The sequence below is a fragment of the Amblyomma maculatum genome, chromosome 4 (assembly GCF_055883805.1).
Source record: "Amblyomma maculatum isolate TAMU_Amacu chromosome 4, ASM5588380v1, whole genome shotgun sequence".
Classification (NCBI taxonomy): Eukaryota; Metazoa; Arthropoda; class Arachnida; order Ixodida; family Ixodidae; genus Amblyomma; species Amblyomma maculatum.
This window is the reverse complement of record NC_139347.1, coordinates 24,532,631-24,554,900: the sequence shown is the minus strand read 5'-3', so window position 1 is coordinate 24,554,900 and position 22,270 is coordinate 24,532,631. Positions and strand designations below refer to the sequence as shown.

At 43.1% G+C, this 22,270-nt stretch overlaps 1 protein-coding gene across 1 annotated transcript in view; it reads right to left on the bottom strand.

The window, feature by feature from the left end:
* LOC146190512 (cell adhesion molecule Dscam1-like) overlaps positions 1 to 22,270 on the bottom strand; it is a 140,724-nt gene that overhangs the window by 23,978 nt on the left and 94,476 nt on the right. Inside the window, exons 3-8 of the mRNA XM_084600181.1 lie at positions 14,490 to 14,651; positions 12,659 to 12,811; positions 8,777 to 9,070; positions 6,754 to 7,020; positions 2,553 to 2,734; positions 1,560 to 1,785 (exon numbers count right to left, since the gene is read on the bottom strand). Coding sequence (XP_084456307.1) covers positions 1,560 to 1,785; positions 2,553 to 2,734; positions 6,754 to 7,020; positions 8,777 to 9,070; positions 12,659 to 12,811; positions 14,490 to 14,651 — 1,284 coding nt within the window. The remainder of the gene's footprint in view (positions 1 to 1,559; positions 1,786 to 2,552; positions 2,735 to 6,753; positions 7,021 to 8,776; positions 9,071 to 12,658; positions 12,812 to 14,489; positions 14,652 to 22,270) is intronic.

Here is a 22,270-nt window from a genome sequence, read left to right as displayed (position 1 = left end):
TACTGTAGAAAATGGTTGAAAAGAACCGTTGAAGGAGGGAAGCGTTTCCATTTTGCGCCTTTTTTTCTTGCCTTCTTCAAGGTGCGAAAATCCGCTTTGCGGTTTATGTATACGGTTACGTAACAGTTCTTTTCTTTTGGTTTAGTTTGCTTAGAATCTCCAGCGAGTGATCCTTACCGCGGCAAAAACCAACATCCAGAGAAAAATAACTATGTAGTGCGCAAAATCTCGTCATAACGTCCGAATATTAGTAATGGTATAGTATAAAAATAAAAGATATATTTCAGATCGTTTCTCATTAACAGAAAGCATTGCGTGTTAATGACAGGCACGCTTCAGGGCTTTGCTTAAGCATCATAAACGGAGCGAAGGTTTTAGATGGGTAGCTACTTGTGTCGATTGTTTCGGTGTGCACCAAGAAGACCTTTGAACCCGCAGAGGCTGCTTCGGAAGTAGTCTAAAGGATACATTCCCAGCTCAATTTCAGGAAGGGCGAAAATTGCCAAAGCGATTTACCCGCTCGATATAGAGGTGGTAACTCAGAATTGGGAAAAAAAGGGGAAAAAAAAAAACAAGCAGTGGGTGCTCGGCATAGACGCATAATAACTTTTTGATGAATACTATATAACGGCTCTTCGGCGGCACCCTTCATTAAAAAAAAAGAAAAAAAAAAAACATGGACTCCATCTACATTGTCAAGGCACTTATCTGATGGCCCACAAGCGAATGAGTCCTGTATCTCCGTTACGATTACGGCAGCCTTAGAGTGCACGCTCTCGCTTTGAGGAATCTGGTAGTTAAGTAGTGCGCACAAAAGCTGGCAATAATGCAATAATAACGATTTTCAGACACCGTCATAAAAATGATTAAAGTTCTTACCTGATGGATGGATGGTCGCGCTACCTAAGGCAAATAATTATGGACTTCTTAATATTAGACTGCTTTTATTGAACACCCAATGCCTGTGATGACATTATTTGCTCATATTATCCCTGAAACACCCATAACAAACATACAGAAAACAAAAAAAATTACATAAAAGCGGTTTCCCACAGAGAATAGCAATGCTTGTCAAGGCATTACTCTTTGCAAGCAATCCAAGAATCTCATTTCTTACAATGTGTCTTCAACCTGCAAGCTCTTCAACGCTTAGATCAGTACCGAGCAAATATTTTTTTTCAGCTTCCTTCACCCACGAGGAAGGCGGTTACCGTTGAGTCGTTTTTGCATGCACTCGCATGTGGTATACCACATGCAGGGTTTGATCCTCAGCTGCACAGGGCTATCCTCCGCTGATACAACGGATACCAGCTTTCCTTTGCTTTGGTACTCGGTTGAAGTTCAGTGAACCGCTTGGAGCAGCGATCTTTGATCAGACATTGAGTAACGAAAACGTATACCTTGTATCACGCTGCTGTTTGGCCGAAGCTCGCCTTGCGGCATAAATATTTGTCATAATCATCATATTACGCGCTCGCACTGGAATACTAGGTCAGTGTGTCACGGCCCGTCGTTACCCGGCTTTTTTATTTTGCTGTTTCTTTCGTCTCGGTGCTCACCTCTGTACCAGAGTATCTGGCTGAGCGGGTATCCAGCTGCCGGGCAGTGGACCGTGAGCGTTCGACCCGCGAGTACCGATACGTTTCGCATGGCGCGAACCAGAGGGGGTCCGCGCACGTTGAGTCGAGCTCCGTGGGACATGGTCTCGGCGTCGTTGCTTGCATGGCACTGGTAGCGGCCGCCGTCTTGTGTAGTTGCTGCTGTTATGTTTACGAAGCTGTTCACCTGCACGTGGAAAGAAATTCTATAGAATAAATAAATAAATAAATAAAGAAACGAGAAACGACTCTTGTCATTTACTTTTTAATAATAAGAATACTTGGCGTCAAAGGGGTGACATAATCAAGAGCTAGGAGTAAAAGCTTAAACAGAAATCACCCTTATGTTATGTACACATTTTATAGTAGCAATTGATCGTAGTCTTGAATACAACCATATTTTAAAGGACTAGGATGACAAGCATGAAACGTCTCTATAGAAGAGCGATTACTTCGCGGAGTTCAGAAAAACATGAACGCCGTAATTTGTATTTTTTAACAATCGTTGCATGAAATATTTGAGACCTCCGCTTAAACCTAACAAGCAATAAAGTCGCGGATTAGTTCCAGTGCTCGTACGTGTTGTAGATTTTTTAGAAAAGTCTATTTCTATTACTTTGTTTTTCGATTGTTCTGCAAATCTTTTATAATCTACACATATACAGGGGCGGACATAAGTAAACGGAGCACGCTTTTTCGTTCAAATTAAAATCCCGCCTTCTACACTTGAGATAACCAAACAATATTTGTCCAAGTGAAAGGGCACTGGCGTCTACTATCGGTTCGCACCTACCACAACTGCCAGCATCAATTATGCATCGCGTGAAAAATGGTAGAAGGAAAAAGCGTGCTCCGTTTACTTTTGTCCGCACCGGTACATTATAAGCAGGCATACGTTGTGGTAGAACAAATTCTAATGTGTTTTTTTTTGGGGGGGGTTCGTTGCCGACGTACCTGGCCATCGTTTGTGACGAAGTCTCCAATGCGCAGCCGCATGTTCTCCACGACAGGCTCACCGTCCAGCGTCCACGTGATCTGCGGCAGCGGGGCCCCGGTAGCAGTGCACTTCAATGACACCGGGGAGCCTGGGTCTACAGTTCTCTCGGCGAATCGATGTGTGAGCACTGGGGGGTCATCTGCACCATTAGCGTGGCGTACCGGACATTATTAAGCGACGTCGATGGGGAAATAGTAACATGGATGCAATGCGGCATTTACATGAACGGCGCCATCGCAGTGAAACGCACCACAATTCCCCTTGGACTGATAGTTGGCGCACTAATCGCACGCGTTACTTGATGGCGTACACAGTTCGATCAAAAAGGCGTCGCTATCACTGTAACCCAGTAAGTACTGAGGAAGAAACGAGTTTCAAAGATGCACAATTTAGTAAAATGTATCAGTCGCCGTTACTGTTGCTGTTCGAACCCAGGCCCTTTGTGTGACAGGCGGGTATACAAGGCATAGACCACTAAGTGTTCGTGGTACCAACGGTGCTAGGTGCACACCTATGCACGCGTCGTAGTGTGCATGACGTTATTGAATGCGCACCGATATTACAGTAATAAGAATTCTTAAAACTGAAAAAATTTCAAGGAAAAATTAAAGAAGTTGCGGAGTGAGAAGACGGTGTTTAATGCGCTATCGCCTCTAGTTTTAATCTTAAGCTTAAAGGGCAACTCCGGAGGATTTTCGACATTCGCATATTGGGACCAATATTTTACACCCAGATTTCTTCTCCGTCTGGACTCATTCTACCAAATTCCGGCGCTGCACGATATTTCATTCGCGCGGCACGTGATTTTAAAATGTGCAGTTTTGTGGCCTCAGTTCAGACAATTTCTCCGGGCAACATGACGTTTGTGATGTTAAAAGTATTATACCCGCGTTACTGCTCTTCAATCTCATGATCAATAATTTTTGAGGCCTGGATTAGGCTCTTTAAGATAATTTATGTACTCCGTCATAATTTCAAGACTTTTTCTTTTTTATATATGACGTCACCGTTTTGCCAACTGGATCGTCGTTTTTGGCCATGAAACCAGTTTCGCTTTCGCTTTGCTGCTCATTAGTTTTAAACATAGAGCTCTATCGGAATTAGAAAAAAGCTTTCTGAGTCGGCGTCAGGACACCTTGCGGAATTTAACGCGAGAAATAACCCAAAACGATGAAAAAAACCCGTGGAGTTTCCCTTTAAGCGGCCTTCTAACATTGCAACAAGGAATTTCTATTCACAAAAAACTGCTATCAACTTGACCAATATTGCTAAATGCTTATATTCTTCTACACGGGAGAAGTCAATAAATGCACTGGTTTAACCTATCGGAGAAACAACACCTGAGACCTACATCGTGCCTATTTAGGAAGTAGGCAAATCCAAAATATATTAATATTTACCTGCCGGCATTGATATAAGGGGTGTAAACGGGGGTTAAGGACTTAGTACTAGATGACCGCTGAAATGAAGAGCTGTGGTTTTACAGTGGAAATGTTTCAAAGTTTCCGCATCAAATATCAAAACGAAAGCGTATCTCGCATAGCCTGCGTCGCTATGAGATGTTAAGCCCCGTAAACCAAACCATTCAAAGGAAAAACTAGTCGATGCTTATTGCGGAATAAATATTCACTAGGAATATAACATTCTAATTTACTGATACGAGAAAATATAGTAATAGTTTATTAATGGTTTTGGAGGACTTTACTGGTACATATAGTCAACAAGTGGTTGGAAAACTATCCTGCGTGAACACATATGACAGTCTTGTTCTAAATCGAGCAGGTCCATAACATTTTCCACAAAAAGAAGTCTTTTGTGCTTACTAAAAGCCTAATTCAGAGCTACTGCCTGTAACACAGAACATCAAAACTGCTGAAATCAAATCAGTCTCCGGTGTCACATAACCATACAAAATGTCCTGCATTCAGCTCACATTCAGCGCAGCGAGTACATGAATGCGTATACAAGCAGAGCTGTCCGCACTACATTCTTGCTCCCAGAGTAGTTAAATTTGACTCATTCCCTCCACAGGGTGCCCTGTTGCCAGTAAGGATTTCTCCTCGCAATAGGATTGACTGAAAAATACATTGCAGAAACGCACCTGCTCTTCTGGAACAGCAAAATATGGTCCCCGGATGAAATTGAATGTTTTTCTTAAAGAGCGTAGGCTTATGTATTGCATCTGAATGTGAGCATTTTCTTAACATACCTGCTTACTACTAGCTCTAAAAATCACGTCAAAAACAGTTCATTGGTCACAGCGAATCTTTCTTGGCGCGTCCGGTAACAAGAAATTTCCATACATGGTGCCAGCTGCGCCAGGAAATCAGTGAAGCAACCACTTATCGAGCACAACTCATCACCAGGCGTCCAGGCGCACTGTCTGGAGAAACAGCACAGTCCGAGATAGACAACTTCTATATATGCTCCTGCCGAGCCAATTTCTGCCAGAGGGGCTGAAGAAAAGTCAACTGGGACATCGTGTCGTTGTCAGGACAACTATATCCGGCAGAACTGTATCCGGAGGTGCACTCTTACCGCTGCCAGTTGAACAGTGCAACTTGTTTTTCTGGTGTCTTTGAAAATGTGGTCATGTCTGCTATTTTATTTACTCAATTCTTACATTTCCCCAACCTCTAATGCTGCGTGCATATGCAGGATTTATTTCTTACTCAACACCAGTAAGTCACCAGACGCGCCTAAGCAGTTAACCCCCCCCCCCCCCCCCCTAAAAAAAAAGCAGGAAAAAATAGCCAACAGGATTGTTTTGCCTAGGAACCGGTCAGGGAACCCCGCCCCATGTAGCTTTCTCTCGCCCGCTAAGAAAAGCTGTCGCCGTCAGTATGTTGTGAAGCTTTGAATCATTGAAATCTGTAAATCGTTCTGCAATTATGCTAACCGCATAATCACTAAGTTTTTAACTAGGTAAAATGTTATTGGATTAACCTACCGTCGGGCTCTATAAAGGACGCCTGCAGTAAGTAAGCCACTGCAACATTAGTATTGACTCTATCGTTCCCTCAAGCGCGCCCGCTTACACACTCTAGACACTATTACGCCTTTACTTGGAAAAAAATATGAAAGTCATGGTTGGTTAAAGGCTAGCCTTTCACCTCACAGTCATTGATTTCCATTCAATATACCCTGAAATTTATGGATGCAATCTCTGCAGTTTTATTACCGTAAGATGATTTTGAACATAAAAGGTTATTTTTTTTCGCGGTGAATACTTGGGAAAGGTGGCAAAATTCACAGTGCAGCGAAAACATTTCTGTTTATTACGCCCATGGCATGCATTCGATGTTAATGCTGGAATAGATCTAAAAGAAAATAGCGTAAATTAAACGCGGTAGCATAAATAAAGCATTGCTTGTTTAGTAAATGCGTGTTTTCGAGGAGAGATTCCAGATTCCTGCGAAAGAGGAAGACGCATTCACTCTTGGAACCATAACCAACAAAACGACACGTTCCACGATAACCTGCACTGCTGAGCGATTTATTTAATGTAAAAACTTTACTACGCGCTTCCGTTGCTTCTTCGCGTACCGAGTAATGTTAACTTTGGACCGAGAACAAACCACTTAGCCGCAGCTGCGGCCTCACCGAGGCCGCCTCCACCGCCGGAGCTGCGCGCTCTTCACTGTCTAGTTAATAGCCACGACGTCACTCAACAACAGCTCCGCCGAGGGCGCCTTGTGTTAAAGTTACCTCGTCTCCGCCGGCGCCGCCACATTGCAACAGCTCTAGACATTGCTTCGCCGATGGGTATAAAGTTATTCTGCTGCCATAGCCGTCATTCAGTGACACAGCTTGCCGAGAGGTTGCCTCGCAGAGACGAAGAAAGGCGGGTCGAGAAAAAAGTGCCGCTTTTGCTTTGGTTACTTAGGTTTAGACGGGTTAAAGCCTTCTCTATTTTTTCCTTGGACCCACGCTAAATGTTGCCCTAAGGAAGGTTAAGAATTCTTTTGTTTTTACACACTAAAAGATTTTTTTTGTTTATACAGCCCCTCGAGATATGCCCATCCAAAACGCTCCAGTAACAGTTCTGTCAGCTCATCTTTTCACTGCGCTTAGAATGGTGTGCTCAGCCCATTTTCAAATGTTTCCAGGTTAATTGAATAAAACCAAAAGCAAAAGCAAGAAAACTATGCCACACACCTCCAAGAGTGACCTCTGCCGTGTCCTGTGCCCAGTCGTAGTCGTTTAGCGCTAAGCACTGGTACATGCCCTTGTCATCCCGCAGCACATTGGGGATATGCAGCGTCTCCTTCGTGAGCATCTTCACCCGGGAGGAGACCACGGGTTGTCCGTTCTTCAGCCATACCACTGACGACACAGGGTGGCCGGAAGTGGAGCAGTTGAGTGTCGTCGAACCACCCTCAGTGGCCACTGTGCGCCGTGGGCGTACGGAGGCAGCTAGCGGTGCTGCGAGCAAATCAGGGGCTCATCGGTAAAAACCAATAATTGTTAACAAGGAATAGCGTCTCAGTGCCCGTTATAAATGTCGGTCATGAACGGAGCTGTAATGGAAAACTCTGGATGAATTTGAAGTTTTTGGGGTGCTTTGTGCACACTGTTGAACCACTGCCATATATGTATATTTAATTCCGTGTCTATATATATTCGGCAGCTAAGACCTGAGTGGAAATTGTAAATTTGTAGTCAGCAGCAGAATTCGATGGCAATTTAGCCAAATCTAACGAGGTTGGCGCAGTGAGGTAGATGTCGGAATTTTTGCAGTAGCTCACATGTCTTCCAAAGAACGAATTCGTCGTTGCCTTTGAAGCATTTTTTTTAGGAAGAGCTTAATACTTGACCAGACGGCGGAGTCATCTCAAGAAGCTTCCTAATAGCCTCCTTGGCAAAGCGTAAGCACCTGTTTAGGCGATGATATGTTTTGTGAAAGCGAATGAAAAATGCTGCTATATTGTGCCCACATGCCCGAGAAAATGCTCTCGTATTGTAGTGTTAAACAAGAGTAGTATAGTTGGGTACCTCCCTTTGCTATCTAAGGGGAAAAAGTTAAAGCGTATTTTTTATTGAGGTAATACAGAGCAACAAGCGCTAATAATGCCACAGAAGGATCTCACAAAGTAAACTTTGGTAGTAAAACTTTGTCATGGCTGACAGAGGTTGTGTTTTCCCTTCCATGCAAATGACTTAATATTTCACTATGGGCAGGGACTGTCGACGTAGTCATCTCATAAGGTACGCCTAGAGGTCTGCAAAGACGCCAAGAGTTTTCACTACAGAGTGCCATTGTATAGCTTCGGATTTTTATTTAGTACCACGCAAGAGGTGCATTAGTATTTTAAATGGTACAGCGCAATATCTGGTATCTGGAAAAAAAGCACTGTGCGATGCCTAGTTCCTCCCATTATTTGCATTCCGCTGAAAGCTTTCGACAAGTTTTCATGGTTCAAAAAGCGAACACGTTGTATGCTACCCAATTCTCATTTTCTCCTTAGATGACCCTGATTTTAGATCAGAGGGCTATTCGGAACATTAACTGCACATAGACTGCTACTTGATGATGCAAGAAAATTTGTTTTTTATTTATTGCACAATATGGCTTTTCCTGAAATACCGTTCAAATGTATAAGGCTTCGATGCCACACTCACGCTGCTTTATATATATATATATATATATATATATATATATATATATATATATATATATATATATATATATATATATATATATATATATATATATATATATATATATATATATATATATATATATATATATATTATGTTATTAGTTGTGCGAACAATAAAAAGGAATTGAAAAAATAAGTTCAGTTTTCTACAGCGGCCAACTTTGTCCCTTAACTGTCAAGAACGTGACACGCGAGCCTGAAAGCAACTGCTTATCAGGCTGATTAGGACGGTGATCCCTTATACTTCGCTTATGCTTAGTGTGAGGCTCCCTCAAAGATGCTTCCTGTTCGTAATTTGACTCGGCAAGATACAAAGGAGATGTGAAAGGGTCATGTATAATCTCCTTGCATACCGAATGTATCATCGAGTTATTTCAGAACTATGAGCGCGACTGTCACATCTCGCACGCTCTCCGCCTTTCCCTCTTCCGGGTGAACGCTATCTCGCGAACTGACAGAGGCAGTAACAGAGAAAGTAAATTCGGTTGACACTGCGTACAAGACTACGTGTCGCTCACCGGTGATTACGAGTTGTGTCTCCATGTGATCTTCGCCGATCGTGTTGTTGACGATGCATACGTACTTGCCCGCGTCGGATACCGAGACTCGCCTGAAGAGCAGCGTGCCGTCGGCCTGCGAGACGCGGCCCGCCGAGTCTAGCGCCACCTGCCAGCCGCCCTCTACGCGATGCCAAGAGTAAGAGGGCACTGGGTAGCCCTGCGCTGCGCAGGGGATCTTCACGCTCTCTCCCTGGCGGGCCCGCAGCATTGGTCGGCGGTCGGTCAATCGTGGAGCCGTGTTCACATGCGTGTCTGCGGAGATGACAAGAATGGTCAAACAAACAAAGGCTTACTAAGAGGCATTATTTACTTCCACTCGCAATGATCGCAAAAATAGCAGATGGTAAAGGGGGCATAAAAACTGCAATAAAAGAAAAGACATTTACGCGTACAACTGCTTCCCTTCATATAAACAGCCAGTCCGCTAATTTCAGTACAATGAAACAGAACAGTGCATTACTCTCTTTAGACGCCTGTAAAATAAGATATATTTTTGCATTCAGAACTTGAATTTACACGGCTATAGTTTAGTATTGATTTATCATTTATGCCATGGCGAGGAATGTGTATTTTTTTTATGCAGTTGTATTTACTAGTGAGTAAACCTAACGTCGTTCTTTTTCTTTTTTTTTTTTTTTTTGTTACTGCGTTTTCTTGGCAAGTTCCACACCATTTGTGCACTCACAAGGGAGGCAGTGATGCAACTGCTATGTTGACCACGTATTGTCTCTGCAGAAAATATGTTGCATTTCTGAAGAGGTACCGAAATATGAAAAAAAAAAGAAGAAATCTGCATAGCGTCCAGCCACGGTATACAAAGTCGGTCGGCAGTGCAACTAGCTTCCTTTCTTTGCACAGCTGTAAAGAGCGGTACTTTAACTAGAACATTGGTTCAGACTTGTTGGTCAGAATGCATAATAATCGAAGAAAAAAATTATGATAAGCAAACAAGGTGCAGAATAAGCGCTGTCCGTGCCGCATGTGTAGAAAGCACTGATACCGCGCTCCGCTTCAACCTTGCATTTATGAGGAGAGTAGCACAGCTTAAATGTGTGGTCCTTAGCCTGCGAAATATGGTGAAAAGCTGCTTGCCAGCATTGCGCGGCGTGGCACCTGTCAATGAGACGTCATTAGAGGCTTCCACTTTGATCGATGTTTTTTAACAAAAAAAGTCGAACTGAACTTATAACGAAAGTATTATTATTATTATTACTAGCTTTGTATAATATCTTCGAGAGATTATTACTTATGCTGGCATGAGTAAGCTATGTATCTACGAATCCCTCTGAATGTTTTTGTTTTCTCATCATTGCAGGTCTGTCGAAAAGAATTGTTATCAGAAAGATCAGCAATGTAAGTTCAATCATGCGTCAAAACAAGGCTGAAGGAACGCCTCAACACAAACACGTAACATATAGCACACGTTAAACATCAATCATCATGGCGGGGGTCAAAGCAGAAAATTGCGGCAGCGATGAAACAAAATCGTGATCGCAGGATACTACTAGTGCAGAAAATGAAGAAAAACTCTAGCTTAGAAATAACAATATAAAATATTCCTCACGGGATTAACGGCTCTAGCCTATCAATACCAGGGAAAAAATTTAAGCTAGCATTTGGTTACGCTCTTTATTAGAGAAACTAAATATGGCGTCGCTTTCTTTCTCTGGTGTGCTTTACCGTAAAATGGTTTTATCGGACATATACATAAGACATCCTTAAATGAGCTCACGCAAATGGAATGTTTGTCAGAACAAAGAAAGTAGAAATAGTGAAAATAGAATAGAAGAAATAGTATTTGGTAACTGATATCACTTTCATCGTCACCGAAAAATATTTTTGTTGCCTTTTCTACTTTTCCAAGAGTCTGTAAAAATTCTCAGTCATCAAGTGGAGTGTTGAGGCATTGAACAGTAAGATTTGGATTGTTTAAAGCAGACGAGAAGCGCTAAAGATGTGTCTTTATAGCAGTTTGAAACTCAAGGGATAATATATAGCCCACAGTGAAACAAGCTGAGCGTTAAAGCGTAGTGACAGTATGGACTAATCAAATACACAAGAAATAAAGCTTTGATCGCAAAGTCGTTATGGGAAGTCAAAAGCATGTTGGCGGGACATCTTGTTTCATACTGCCGCTTCTGACCTCACTCATTTAGCCCATCTCATCTGGCGTTCTGGCGTGCCATCCCTTTATTGTTTGTCTTTTGCCAGTTTTGGGATCAGCTGGCAATTTACAGAAAGTTTTGAAAACGACTTCAGCCATCAGTTTAGGGTGCCTGAACTCTGGTTATCTCTCTTCGCGAAGCGAAACCGTGGAAAACATAAAAAAAAACAGAGATTGAGCATAAAAACTAAACAAGGACTATGAAAGTACCAGAGCTTACTGATCCAAACTCTGCCAATTTCCCCCGAGACCAGCCTGGTCATACGAGAGTGCAGCTCCAGGATTTACATAAGAGGTCTTAGCGTGTCCCAAGCGTGTCCTGCCTCTTTCCCTCATCTGTCTGATCGATAAAAGACTGCGTTGCTACCGTCGATAATAAATGGGTCGCCACTTCATCGGGCGCAAGCGGAAACACGCGAACATTGATCCGATGACGCTATGATATAGCTCGGTAGAGGGCGCGGAGGCCCGCAAGCAAGCATGGAGTGTTGGCAGTCATGCGGAAGTGCCCCGTTTTCGCTGATTATCTGGTTGGACGAGCTGTGCAAACAGGCGAACCTCAAGTGGAGATACATTTGAAGAACTTACTGAATTGAATTCAGGTCGCCAGGCAGCGAACCGAGTTTTGTCTATTGTGTGTATGGGTGGGTGCGTTTGCGTGCGTGTGTGTTGGGGTCAAGTTTTTAGGCATAAGTAAGAGCTGATTGCCCAACTAAGAATTTTAATGAAAAGCAGACATTCTGCGCGCGAGTTTATGGGCATACTGTGCCCAAATACTCAAAGCGAAAGTATAACAACACTTGTGATGCACAATTATCTGTAGCGACATAATCATGGTACATGCGTTTTCAGAAATAAAGGCTGGGCGAAAAAAAAAAACGTGTACAATGGCATGCGGGATAAACGGAAGTAAATATTTATTTATACTAGGGCAGGTAGAGAAGGAAACTAGCAGACTAGATCATCGTTCTTCTGCCATAGTAATCTAGTGGTATACCAGTAGCAGCATAGTAGGCTTGATTAGCTTATTTGAAGAGTAGGAATACACTAAGACATCTGACACTTATTCAAGAATCTGGATTCTTTGACCTTGCCTTAAAGAGCTTCCAATATATTTTTGCCATACGTATAATAGGTCTTTCTTATACCAAGCGGGCGTAATATTGTCGTGCATTTTGTAAACGTACAGCTCTCATTCAGTCATTCTTCGTCTCTACAAATTGAAATCAGTAAGATGTGGCGGGGGTTATTGCGTAACAAGATTTCTGACGAGCACGAACTGCTACCGTTTATTACATTTGTAACGCATTGTGCAAAAAAAAAATGAAAAGAATATCTCCTTGTGGGCTAGTCGATGACTCGTGATAGAAAGAGAAACAGCGTTTCTTCCCTTTCGTCATAGTTCCTTTAGCGCTGCCAATTTGCACGATGAAAATACTTCCCGTTCCTTACTATAGACACACAACTAGGGTTAGTTAGCTAGCCAATGCGACAACACTGCAATGACAAGTGCGTAAGAAAATCTTTGTGTGCGTAGGTTTTGGGCGAATATTGACGAACCTTATCAATGCAATTTTTTTTAGGAATCCTATTTTGGCCGTGGCTCACAGCTACGAGGGTAACCGTAGCACATGCAAGTAGTAACGAGAAAAATGTAAATCAGATGCAGACGTTACCTATGATAATGAGCCTTGCAACTGTTGTGCTTCTGAAGACTTTCCCAGTCAGCCTGTGCTTGACTTGGCAGTAGTATTTGCGATGACTATCTGCGGTGGGGTCGACTTTACGGATGTGGAGCTCGCCAGATGGAAACACAGTGAAGCGCCCACCTGAAAAAAAAAAAAAAAAAAAAAAAAAAAATTCGGAGGTCGCATAAACACCAGGGAAGCATGCACTGTTTTATCTTAGCGTGCACATCAACCGCTTTTATGATTACGAAGAGAAATAGGCATCGTCCGACAATTTTTTTTAAACTCAAATACAAGGGAATTTTGACGATTGCATACCAAAATATGGATTTAAACGTTGCTTGGCTAGCCAGCACCATGTCTCCTCTTCTACACTGGACTATAATGCCTGTCTTGAAGACGGACCTACTGTCCAATCGCGAACTTGCTCCCTATGCGTATTCATTTGATAGTTTGAGGTGAAGGGTTTGAGGAAAGCCTGTCTGGTCGGGATGGTACATGTCGCAAAATAATTGACTCGGGTCTGATCCCACCATGTTTGGAGCGAACTTAGTTTCACAGACTGAAAGACTCAGTCTGAAAGCTTGGACAAATCAGAAGTTCCCATTTTCAGCCTCGCCTTCAACTTCAATACTGAACCTAATCCCGGTGCAAGAACAGTTGTTTGAATTTCAGAACGTGCTGTAAACTCAGCTTGGGACAAAATTAGCGGTCTGCACTGCGCAACGTTTGAGGAATCTGACCGAACATTTCTACCTAGCTGAAACCCATACACGTGTAATCAGTGTATTTTTCAACCAGCGTACAGAGTTATGAACTCTCCTATATGATTAAGTACATACAAGCGTGTCATTAGAAGGCAGCGTACTTATAGTTTTAGGCCCTCCGCCGACAAAGATACGGTGCTGTCGGATAACTATTACATAGAAGACGGTGACATATATGCTTCCTTGTATGATGTTCGATTGAGAACGTTCAAAGAGAACTGTTGATGGTTAAGGCTGACGTCTTTCATAAGGCATCCCTATAGCCCCTCTCGCTATATTGGGATTTGTTATTCTATAGTTGTTCGGCCCCTGACATCGATAGTCTCCCAAAGATCAGCAATTCTGAAACCTGATTTTGCCGTTCAGTGGAATTTGCGCGTCTCCCCTTCAAACTTACATAAGCTCACGTGAACATCAGACGCCAAAAAGCTACGCATACTAACACGAACATGTATTTCCCGGTACCCTTCGCTCTAATGTGTAGCGCTGAAAAAATAGGGATCCTTGCTATGGACGTTATTTGACGTTCTTATCGAACTGCGTTGGCACGGGATGCATTCGCTCACGCTCTTCATGAGAGAGAGAGAAAATAAATATCGCATGTTTTCAAATAGTGTGCATAGCTCATTAGGTGGAGTGTAAAATTTGCCTTTTTTACGGTGTTTGCCTCTTGTGAACATCTGATCTCGTCCAACTTAAAACTATGGTCGGTTACACAGAAACTCAATATTCTTGAGCATTTGACAGAATATCTTAAGTCTGTCCATATTTGTATGTAGTGTATAGCATAAAGGTTGCTGCTAAAGACTCAGCAAGAGCTCGTCATCAGAAAACATCGAAACGGTGAATAAAGAAACCTCTTGCATGTGCAATCCACACAGCGTTCATCGGAATACCTGGAGTACTAGCATAGCTTGAATGGCAGGAGTAGTAAATTTTCACATCCAAGGATATAACAAATGCCAAAACGATTCGCCTTGTATTACAATGAATCTACGGGAAAAGGAAAGGAGGAAGACAAATTGCTTACGAACCAAATAAAATCTCCTTACCTGTATCGGAGTCACCATGGATTACGATACCATCGTCTCTAACCCATGATGTGACCGTGACGTACTCCTTAATGAAGCTTGGTATCTGGCAGCGTAATACTCCTGTGTTGCCTTTGATGACAAATTCATCGTATACTTGCACATCGAACTCCTGGTTGATGGCTGCGAGAAAGAAAAAATCGGCATTGAAACAATCACCCTCTGTCGGGCTCAATTGTCTGTGCCAATACAGGCAAAAACATTAGCCGCGTCATTTCAACGAAGTCGCAGAAGTGCTATGATGGTGCAGGTAGTTCGAATGGCGACGCATGTTTGGCAATCTCCCTGCTCATTTTAACTGCAAGTCTAAAGTACAGGCATATGTGTGTCCACTGAAGCTGACAGGCAAACTGGCAGTTAAGCCCGCGGAATGTCCGCCTTCGAAGATAGTGTAATTTTATCCTCTCTCTGCAATATTTCCACACGTGAATATCCGGCGTGCTTAACTGCCAGCATCTGGCACTGTGCAGTGTGTGTTGCTGTCTCCGTCAACTTGCATCTGTTCGTCGTGTATATATAACACACCGGTATCGCTTTGTCCTCTGCGCATTAAGGGGTAAAAAATATAGTGCTCGATCATATTGGGTCCCACCCACCGAACTCATTGATCTTTGCCTGAACACTGCTTGATTTTAAAAGCTATCCGTGAACCAAAACCGTGAGCGATGTGAAACATGAAATGCTGGAGGGCATACATTGAATTTAATTAGAGCACGCTAAATCATCGTAATTTTGTTTAATTATTTCATCAATTACTTCCTCAATTTTCTCTCTGTTAACAAACTAGTCCTCAATGACATTCGATGATTCAGCCCCAATACGCGGTCCTGAACTCTCGAAGGGCTGTTTATCAGTCTGTCGTCACGGTTACTGAGCCGTGACTCCGCGATGTGCGCACATCTGTCCACACTGCTGATACGCACACTCGTGTAGGCTTTCTGTTTTGTGTATGTGCGGTGTCTCAAGTAATGTACGGCGTAGATTTCGCAAGAGCCCGTTTACGAGTAAGAACAAAAATCAGGTTTTATCAAATAGAACCAATGTTAACCCTACAGGAACTAATTTGTATTATTCAACCAAGTTGATATTGTGACGCTCAGTAATAGAGGCAGGGGAAGATGAGGATGACGAAGAAGTGGCTCGTGCTGGGACTCGCAAGTGGACTCAGCTGGTTTCCGACGTTCACCTCCAGGCAATAAGACCTCGCTCGTAACATCTTGGTGGAGGTGGGAGTGGACGTTTACCAAAACTCCCGCAGATAGAGATCTCCGGCTTGAACCGCATTGAAGTCGCCGTCTTGCTGACCTGCCGTCAGCTGTGCCTACGATGTCTCTTGACAGCGACGCTCCGAGGTTCGTGCCTAGCAGCTCACGGGCTCCTCCAGCGTGTTCACGCGCTCATCCAGCGAAGACGTGAAGGAGTGGTTCACTCATTACCAGCGGGTGAGATGAGCAATTATAATAAGTGAGACTCTTCTGCCCTGCTAACCAACCTTGTTTTCAAGTTTGATGACACGTCCCTAAAGTGGTGCAGCAACTACGAGGACATTTTCACTATCTGAGTCCGCTTTGTAGAAGAGATCAAAATGTACTTCGGAGACTCTGATGCAAAGAACAAGGGAGCTGAACGAGCGTTCTCTCAAAGACCTCGTGTGTGCTACTGCTGCGGTTAACCCGGCCACATCTCGAGATTATGTCCTCGCCGCCAAGCATCACGTTACGGCTCCACGAACTATCCTGAGCCGCAGGATTACAATCCTGGCTCTTCTAAGCGTTCGCGCTACCCTCCTGATTCCTGGGGCCCGTTACATGTGCCATTTCAGGATCTTTCAGTGTCATCGGACAGTAGCGTGGTACTACCTCCATTCCTGCACCCACTTCTCCCCATCGCCCCGGCGCCGATCGCCGCCGCCGGAAAACTAGGCGCGACCGATGGGGGTGAGGTCGCTGGATGTTCGCTGTTGGAAGAGATACTCTCGCCTGTGCTGATGTTTTTGAACTAAGTCTACGTTTCAGTTGATGGTTTACCTGTCATGGCTTTAGTGGATACCGGAGCCACCATATTCGTAATGAGTGCTGCTTTTAAGCGTCGCCTAGCAAGAAACGTAGTTTTTCAGCGCGGTTATGTGTTTAGTTTTCACACCTTTAAACCCTCTCTTCCAATTCTTGATTTTTTAAAACTATTTCAAATAATTGATCAGTTGAAGTATAAATCTTCTTAATTAGCATCGTCCAGGATTGGTCTTCCTTTTATGCATTTTGACGTCTTAGAAATCCCCTTTCCCCAGTAATTCTTTTTTTAATTGCTCTATTTAATTAATTGGTCAACTGCGCTGTATAATATTGCGTAAGTAGTATCATAATGTTTTGCCTTTCCATTCTAAGCATTTAGACACCTTTTAACCCTGCTTATTTCATTTTTTCAGATCTTTAATTATTTATTTAACTCGTCATCCCCTATCACACACCAATCACTCTTTAATCACTAGAACCACAAGTTACCTTGAATCGACTTTTTTTACGCAGCACCTCATTATTTCCGACATGTGCTAAGGCGTACTACTACTCGGACGCCGACGGCTTTTCGGCCTAACGACCTATATAAGCTGTCGCATAAAATATTTCAAGATAAATTCATACTAACGTTCTTGAAACACCAGGAAGAAAGTAATTTTAGTAATCATGAATCAGCAACAGTGGAAAAAGAATGCGCTTTCTAGTAACCGGTAGTGAACATGCTCGACATTACGGCTATTATAGGGCTCAGTCCTGATTCTAGAAATGTACTCGTTTTTAATCAGCAGGAATAAAATGAAGAATCTATAATTTTAAGACTAGTCTTCTTTAGTCTTCTTTCTTTCCTCTCCCTCAGCCTCAGCTTGTATTTCTTTTCTTTTAATCGTAAAGTCAAAAGTTATAAATATATAAAAATTTCGGATTGAGGTAAGAAATGCTGGAATGATTAATATTCACTCGAAGAAAGTTACAGATCCCAGCGGAAATCAGCCAACCTTTTTCCATTTATTTAATCATTCATTCATCCTTCATCTCATATCCTACTGATGCCCTGAGGCAATAAATATCGACTAAAAAAAATCTGTTGCGGCCGGTCGCTGCTCGCTACAAAGGTCAAGTGGCACGCTCCCCGTCTGTGAGGAATGAACTAAACCCCTGTGGCTGGGTCTACGCGCTGCGAGCGACCGGTTAACAATCTGCTCTCGTTAGCAGCGATCTAAGCCAAGCAGTCTCCTGTTTTGCTATTGCCCGCCGACAGTTGGGCCCACTGGGACTCAAGCAAAAGCAGTAGCGCGACGGCCGTGAAGCCGTCAACGTGAAGCCGTCGCCGTTAAGGTGTGTATACAACCAAAACACGTTTGCTCAGAAAAAGTTCCAGCCAACGAGGGCACGAGGCCGGCTAAGCAGCATCTCCCCGCTTTTTTCGCCTCGACCATGTGCGGATCAATGGTCTTTGGTTCAGGCTTCAATAGTACGCTGTCCTTGCGAGAAGAAAATACACAGAGAACAACAAAAACAAAAACAAAGTGAGAGCTGTGAATACCTTAGCCATGTCGAGAAAAAAAAATGCTGACAGTGACAAAAGAAAAGGAGGGATAAAAAGACATCACGCCTTCTGAGAAGCTAGATGGAAACTTAAGGGGCCGTATGCAACAGAAAAGGCTTGCGACTGAAGCATAGTAGTTTCGTGAACCCGGAAACCCCGGCACATCAAAGGCACGGACCTGTGGGGTTTCATGCTGGCACTGAGTATCAACGCAACAGGAATACGATAAAAGACACGGTACGTGTTAGCGCCGAGCGTATACAGGCTTGGAAACAATGGACAAAACAGAGCGATGCTGCGGTAGCCGATGTAAGAATAAATACGCGTATAGAAAGGAGTAAACATTGTGGTGATATCGTTGTCAAACTGCAGTTTCGAAGAACACCGCACCGGAAGTGAATAGTAGAGAAGGGGAGAAACACTATTCGTTTAGTTGGTGTGGCGGTTCTCAGAGTTTGGGTACCTTTCTTCGAAGGATAATTAATTTTAGGAAACATAAATAGAGGGTCTCTTGGATGTCTCTTAAGAGAACGGCGAAAGCCTACCCCTCCTCTCCTGTCATTTGCCTCTCATCGTTTGCCTCTTATCAGCGTTCGCTGCAGTGATACACATAATTATAATTGGCTTTCTGGAAAGGAAATATGCAGTATATGTCACACTTTATTCGTCAAGTGTGACTTTGGACGATAAAATATCGCTCCTGTCGCGTGGCGTTCCTTGGCGCGCGTTGAAATGTGGGATTTCAGATTGCAGGAACGCTAGACAAAAACACATCTCGCGGGATCTCGCGGAATATGACAGATTTCGCGCACAAATCTCGTATGTTATTATATAGATCATAGAGATCAACCTTGTCTGATCTCATACAGATCATATAGGATATTATGGATCATATGTGTATGATGCAAATAACCTTGTACAACTTGATTTGTGTGAGATCATACAAATATACACTTTTTTCAATGGGGTGATCTTAAAAAGAAATGTTGTTGACAATCCTAGTTCTCAAGGAGGACGCTTAAGCTAGTTGAGATAAAGCAACCTGATTTACGGCTACAACAAAACAGCCTTGATGAAAGGCAACTAACATCGGCGTGGTAATGGAAGTGATTCTCTACATTTCAATGCATTTTGTCTACGTAGCGTACATCTTTCGGTTGTTTAGTTCTGCCATTCGAAGTATGAATTCGGACTCATTTCTCCTTCGTATAGGGATCACTGATGGGTTTATATTATGTGCTCTTTTCGTGTCTTTTCGCTATGACTTCACATTAAGCTGCCCTCTGTGAGCATGAGTAAAGAAACGAAGTAAAACATTTCGTTCAAACGCAGTGCTGCGTCGCTTTATTTGAGCAGTTTAAGGAAGATTAGCCTGCTAAGATGCATTGTACTGCTGCTATTCTAAAGTCACACGTCGTCTTCTAGCGTAGTTAGAACTACATAATTTATACTGGGTATCTGCTCAACTCCTCCGTTATGTTATATGATTTAACTGAGTATATACATTATGCGACTCGCTTGCTCTAATTTTGCCACGAAAGCTTTTTTCAAGGTCATTGCACTGTGCACGCTATGGTGTGAAGTGCCTCGTGATCGAGACAAACCCCTCCGAGGATGACAACACTGCTGAAATACTTATTTGTCGGGGTCGACAGCAGAACGTCTGTATCGAGCCAGCAGCCCGATCGAGCATTAGAGATCTCTTTCTCTCTCCTATTATTTCTAATACACATTCGACAGGATTCAATTGTGGCCGAACGGGCCAATTGCAAAAGGTGCCGCCACTCAAGCTGAGTGATTGCCGGCGTGATCTTGCGACCCCTGAACCCAGACTGGTCAAAACATCCTGCTCGACGCCTCACTTCTGCAATACTGACAGCAGTGTGTGATGGCGACATCCTTACGCATCGCTTATGGCGTGTAGCTTAGTGGCGTAAAACACAGCAGTGCGTGCTACACGATGCTTCTACATGTTGTTGAAGTCCAATACGGCTGATGCACTCTAGAACGCAACGTGAACTCTGTCAGGGGCCACGGCTGACAGCCACAGCTGTTTGCACTAATTAAATCTGCATTATACTCGTGTGATTATGAACATTGTTCTCGACAAATCTGAGTAAAACTGCGATTTTGTTCCCATCATAACGGCGAATGTGTTTGAATCATTACTAAATCCTTTAAATTAATCGGTGTATTTTTAAGGCGACAGCTTTTCTAGGCTCATGGTCCGCAGAAATGTCCCCACGAAGTTTTCGGACGAACTGACCGTTAAGAATACAAATCTGTCTTCACCAGGAATCGAGGCACGATCCCTTCAATCCCCAGCCAACTGCGAAAACCACTACGCCATGCCGGGCTCCTGAGGAACCGATGGTAATTCTCCGTTATCAAGTGTGACGATGATAATAACGATGACAATGGCGATGCAGTAAGTGGCAAAGGTAATTGTGATAGTAGGGATGAAAATGACGGCACGTTTAGTTGATCATAATTATTGTACAGATAGAGGTGATGACAATGACGATGGAGTTAGTGAAAACAGTGCTGTAATGCGGCTTTCGCGATTTCCGCTTTAAGCAGACTTGAGCGCAGTCCTGTAAATATTTCTGCTTGCCTACTGTAAACTATTACAACGCTCATTCTTTCCTTCTCGTTGTATGAAATACTCGCATAAAAACGGATCTTGTTTGTAGCAATACTAAGGAAAATGCCGACAGATACAAAAACAACAACCAAAAAGGAGACATTATGAATGAGATCCTGTGAATAGAAAACTTTCAATCTACGTTACAAACTGATTTTTAAGCTCTTACATGATGTGCGAGAATTCTGCAAACTTTCCTCACTTCTTGTGAAAGGCGCTGGAATGGATAGGAACATCAACAGGACAAATGTGGGAGTTGGATCGCGTTCAAGGCAGTCGAACCGCGTGCGGGGTGTGCGTATTGGCCAGTTTTCACAAGTGTTCACAGTGACATTTGTAAGGCGCAGCCGTATCGCATTTCTATACTAACAGCACACAGACAAATGTTTTTCTTGTGGTATACTCACATTCCGATAACTATCTCCTTTAGCACGTATTCGGCCTTAAATACCAAGGAAAGTAATAGCGAGGCACAGTCGACGTCACCCTTGTGTAGAGCGCTCGGGAGACACACGTCCATAAAAATGAGGCCAGACAGCGCCGCAGCTGGTAGGTTCTTGCGGCAACACTCGAGTGAACGTGGTACCACATATAGCCGCAACCAAGGTAGACACCAGTATCTAGCCCGGAAGTCTGGAGCTGGAGTCTGTTTTCGGCTTTTGTAGTCCGATAAGTCTTGCTCGAGCACTCTACACAGGGGTGACGTCGACTGTACGTAGTGAAAAAAATATGCCTAAGGCGTGTAAGGTGTCGCACTATATGACAAGGGACAACGCGAAGTGAACAATGTCATGCCAAAATGCCAAAAGTAAAAGTGGTTTTGCGTTTTCATAAGCTCCGGCTGCTATTTCGGCCCGTTAAACGAAGCCTCAAATATTTGTGGTGTGAATTACCTTCCTTTCGTTACAACTTTACTTCCTCAACCTCGTTAGCACTCGGAACCCTGCAGGTTTTCGCAGTGCATTTAACCCAAATTCGAACAACGTAATCTAAGAGGCTACCAATATTCTCTCCTGGGCAAGCAATTTATTCCTAATGACAAAATACTTAATGCACCAGCGTATTTAATCCAGATACCAACTCGAATAATACGAGTGCCAATACATTTAATCCGGGTTCCAACACAATTATGTATACAAACGGCAGCTGCTTTAATCAGGGTGCTACCAATTTAATCCTTATCCTACAAATCAAAGCGGAAGTTACTTCATAGGAAAGAGAATGAATGTTGAGTGCATAGGAAATGCAGAATGACAAATATTCCCGCTCATTATCAATTATCAGTGAATTAAACTATCTTCTTGAAAAAAAAAAAACATTATACTGCTTTTTCCTGCACGTACTTACATATTTGTTAAAAAGCAAAAAAATATAGTGTTGTACAAACCATATCGACGAAAGTGCGCATAGTAGAAAACAACTAAGTTTTATGGAAGACGGCACGCTTTGTGCCTGCGTTAAGTAAATGCAGGATGGTCATATGCATTTGTACGACGGAATTTACCTGTATGTTCATGGTGCGCGCTCGTATATAACA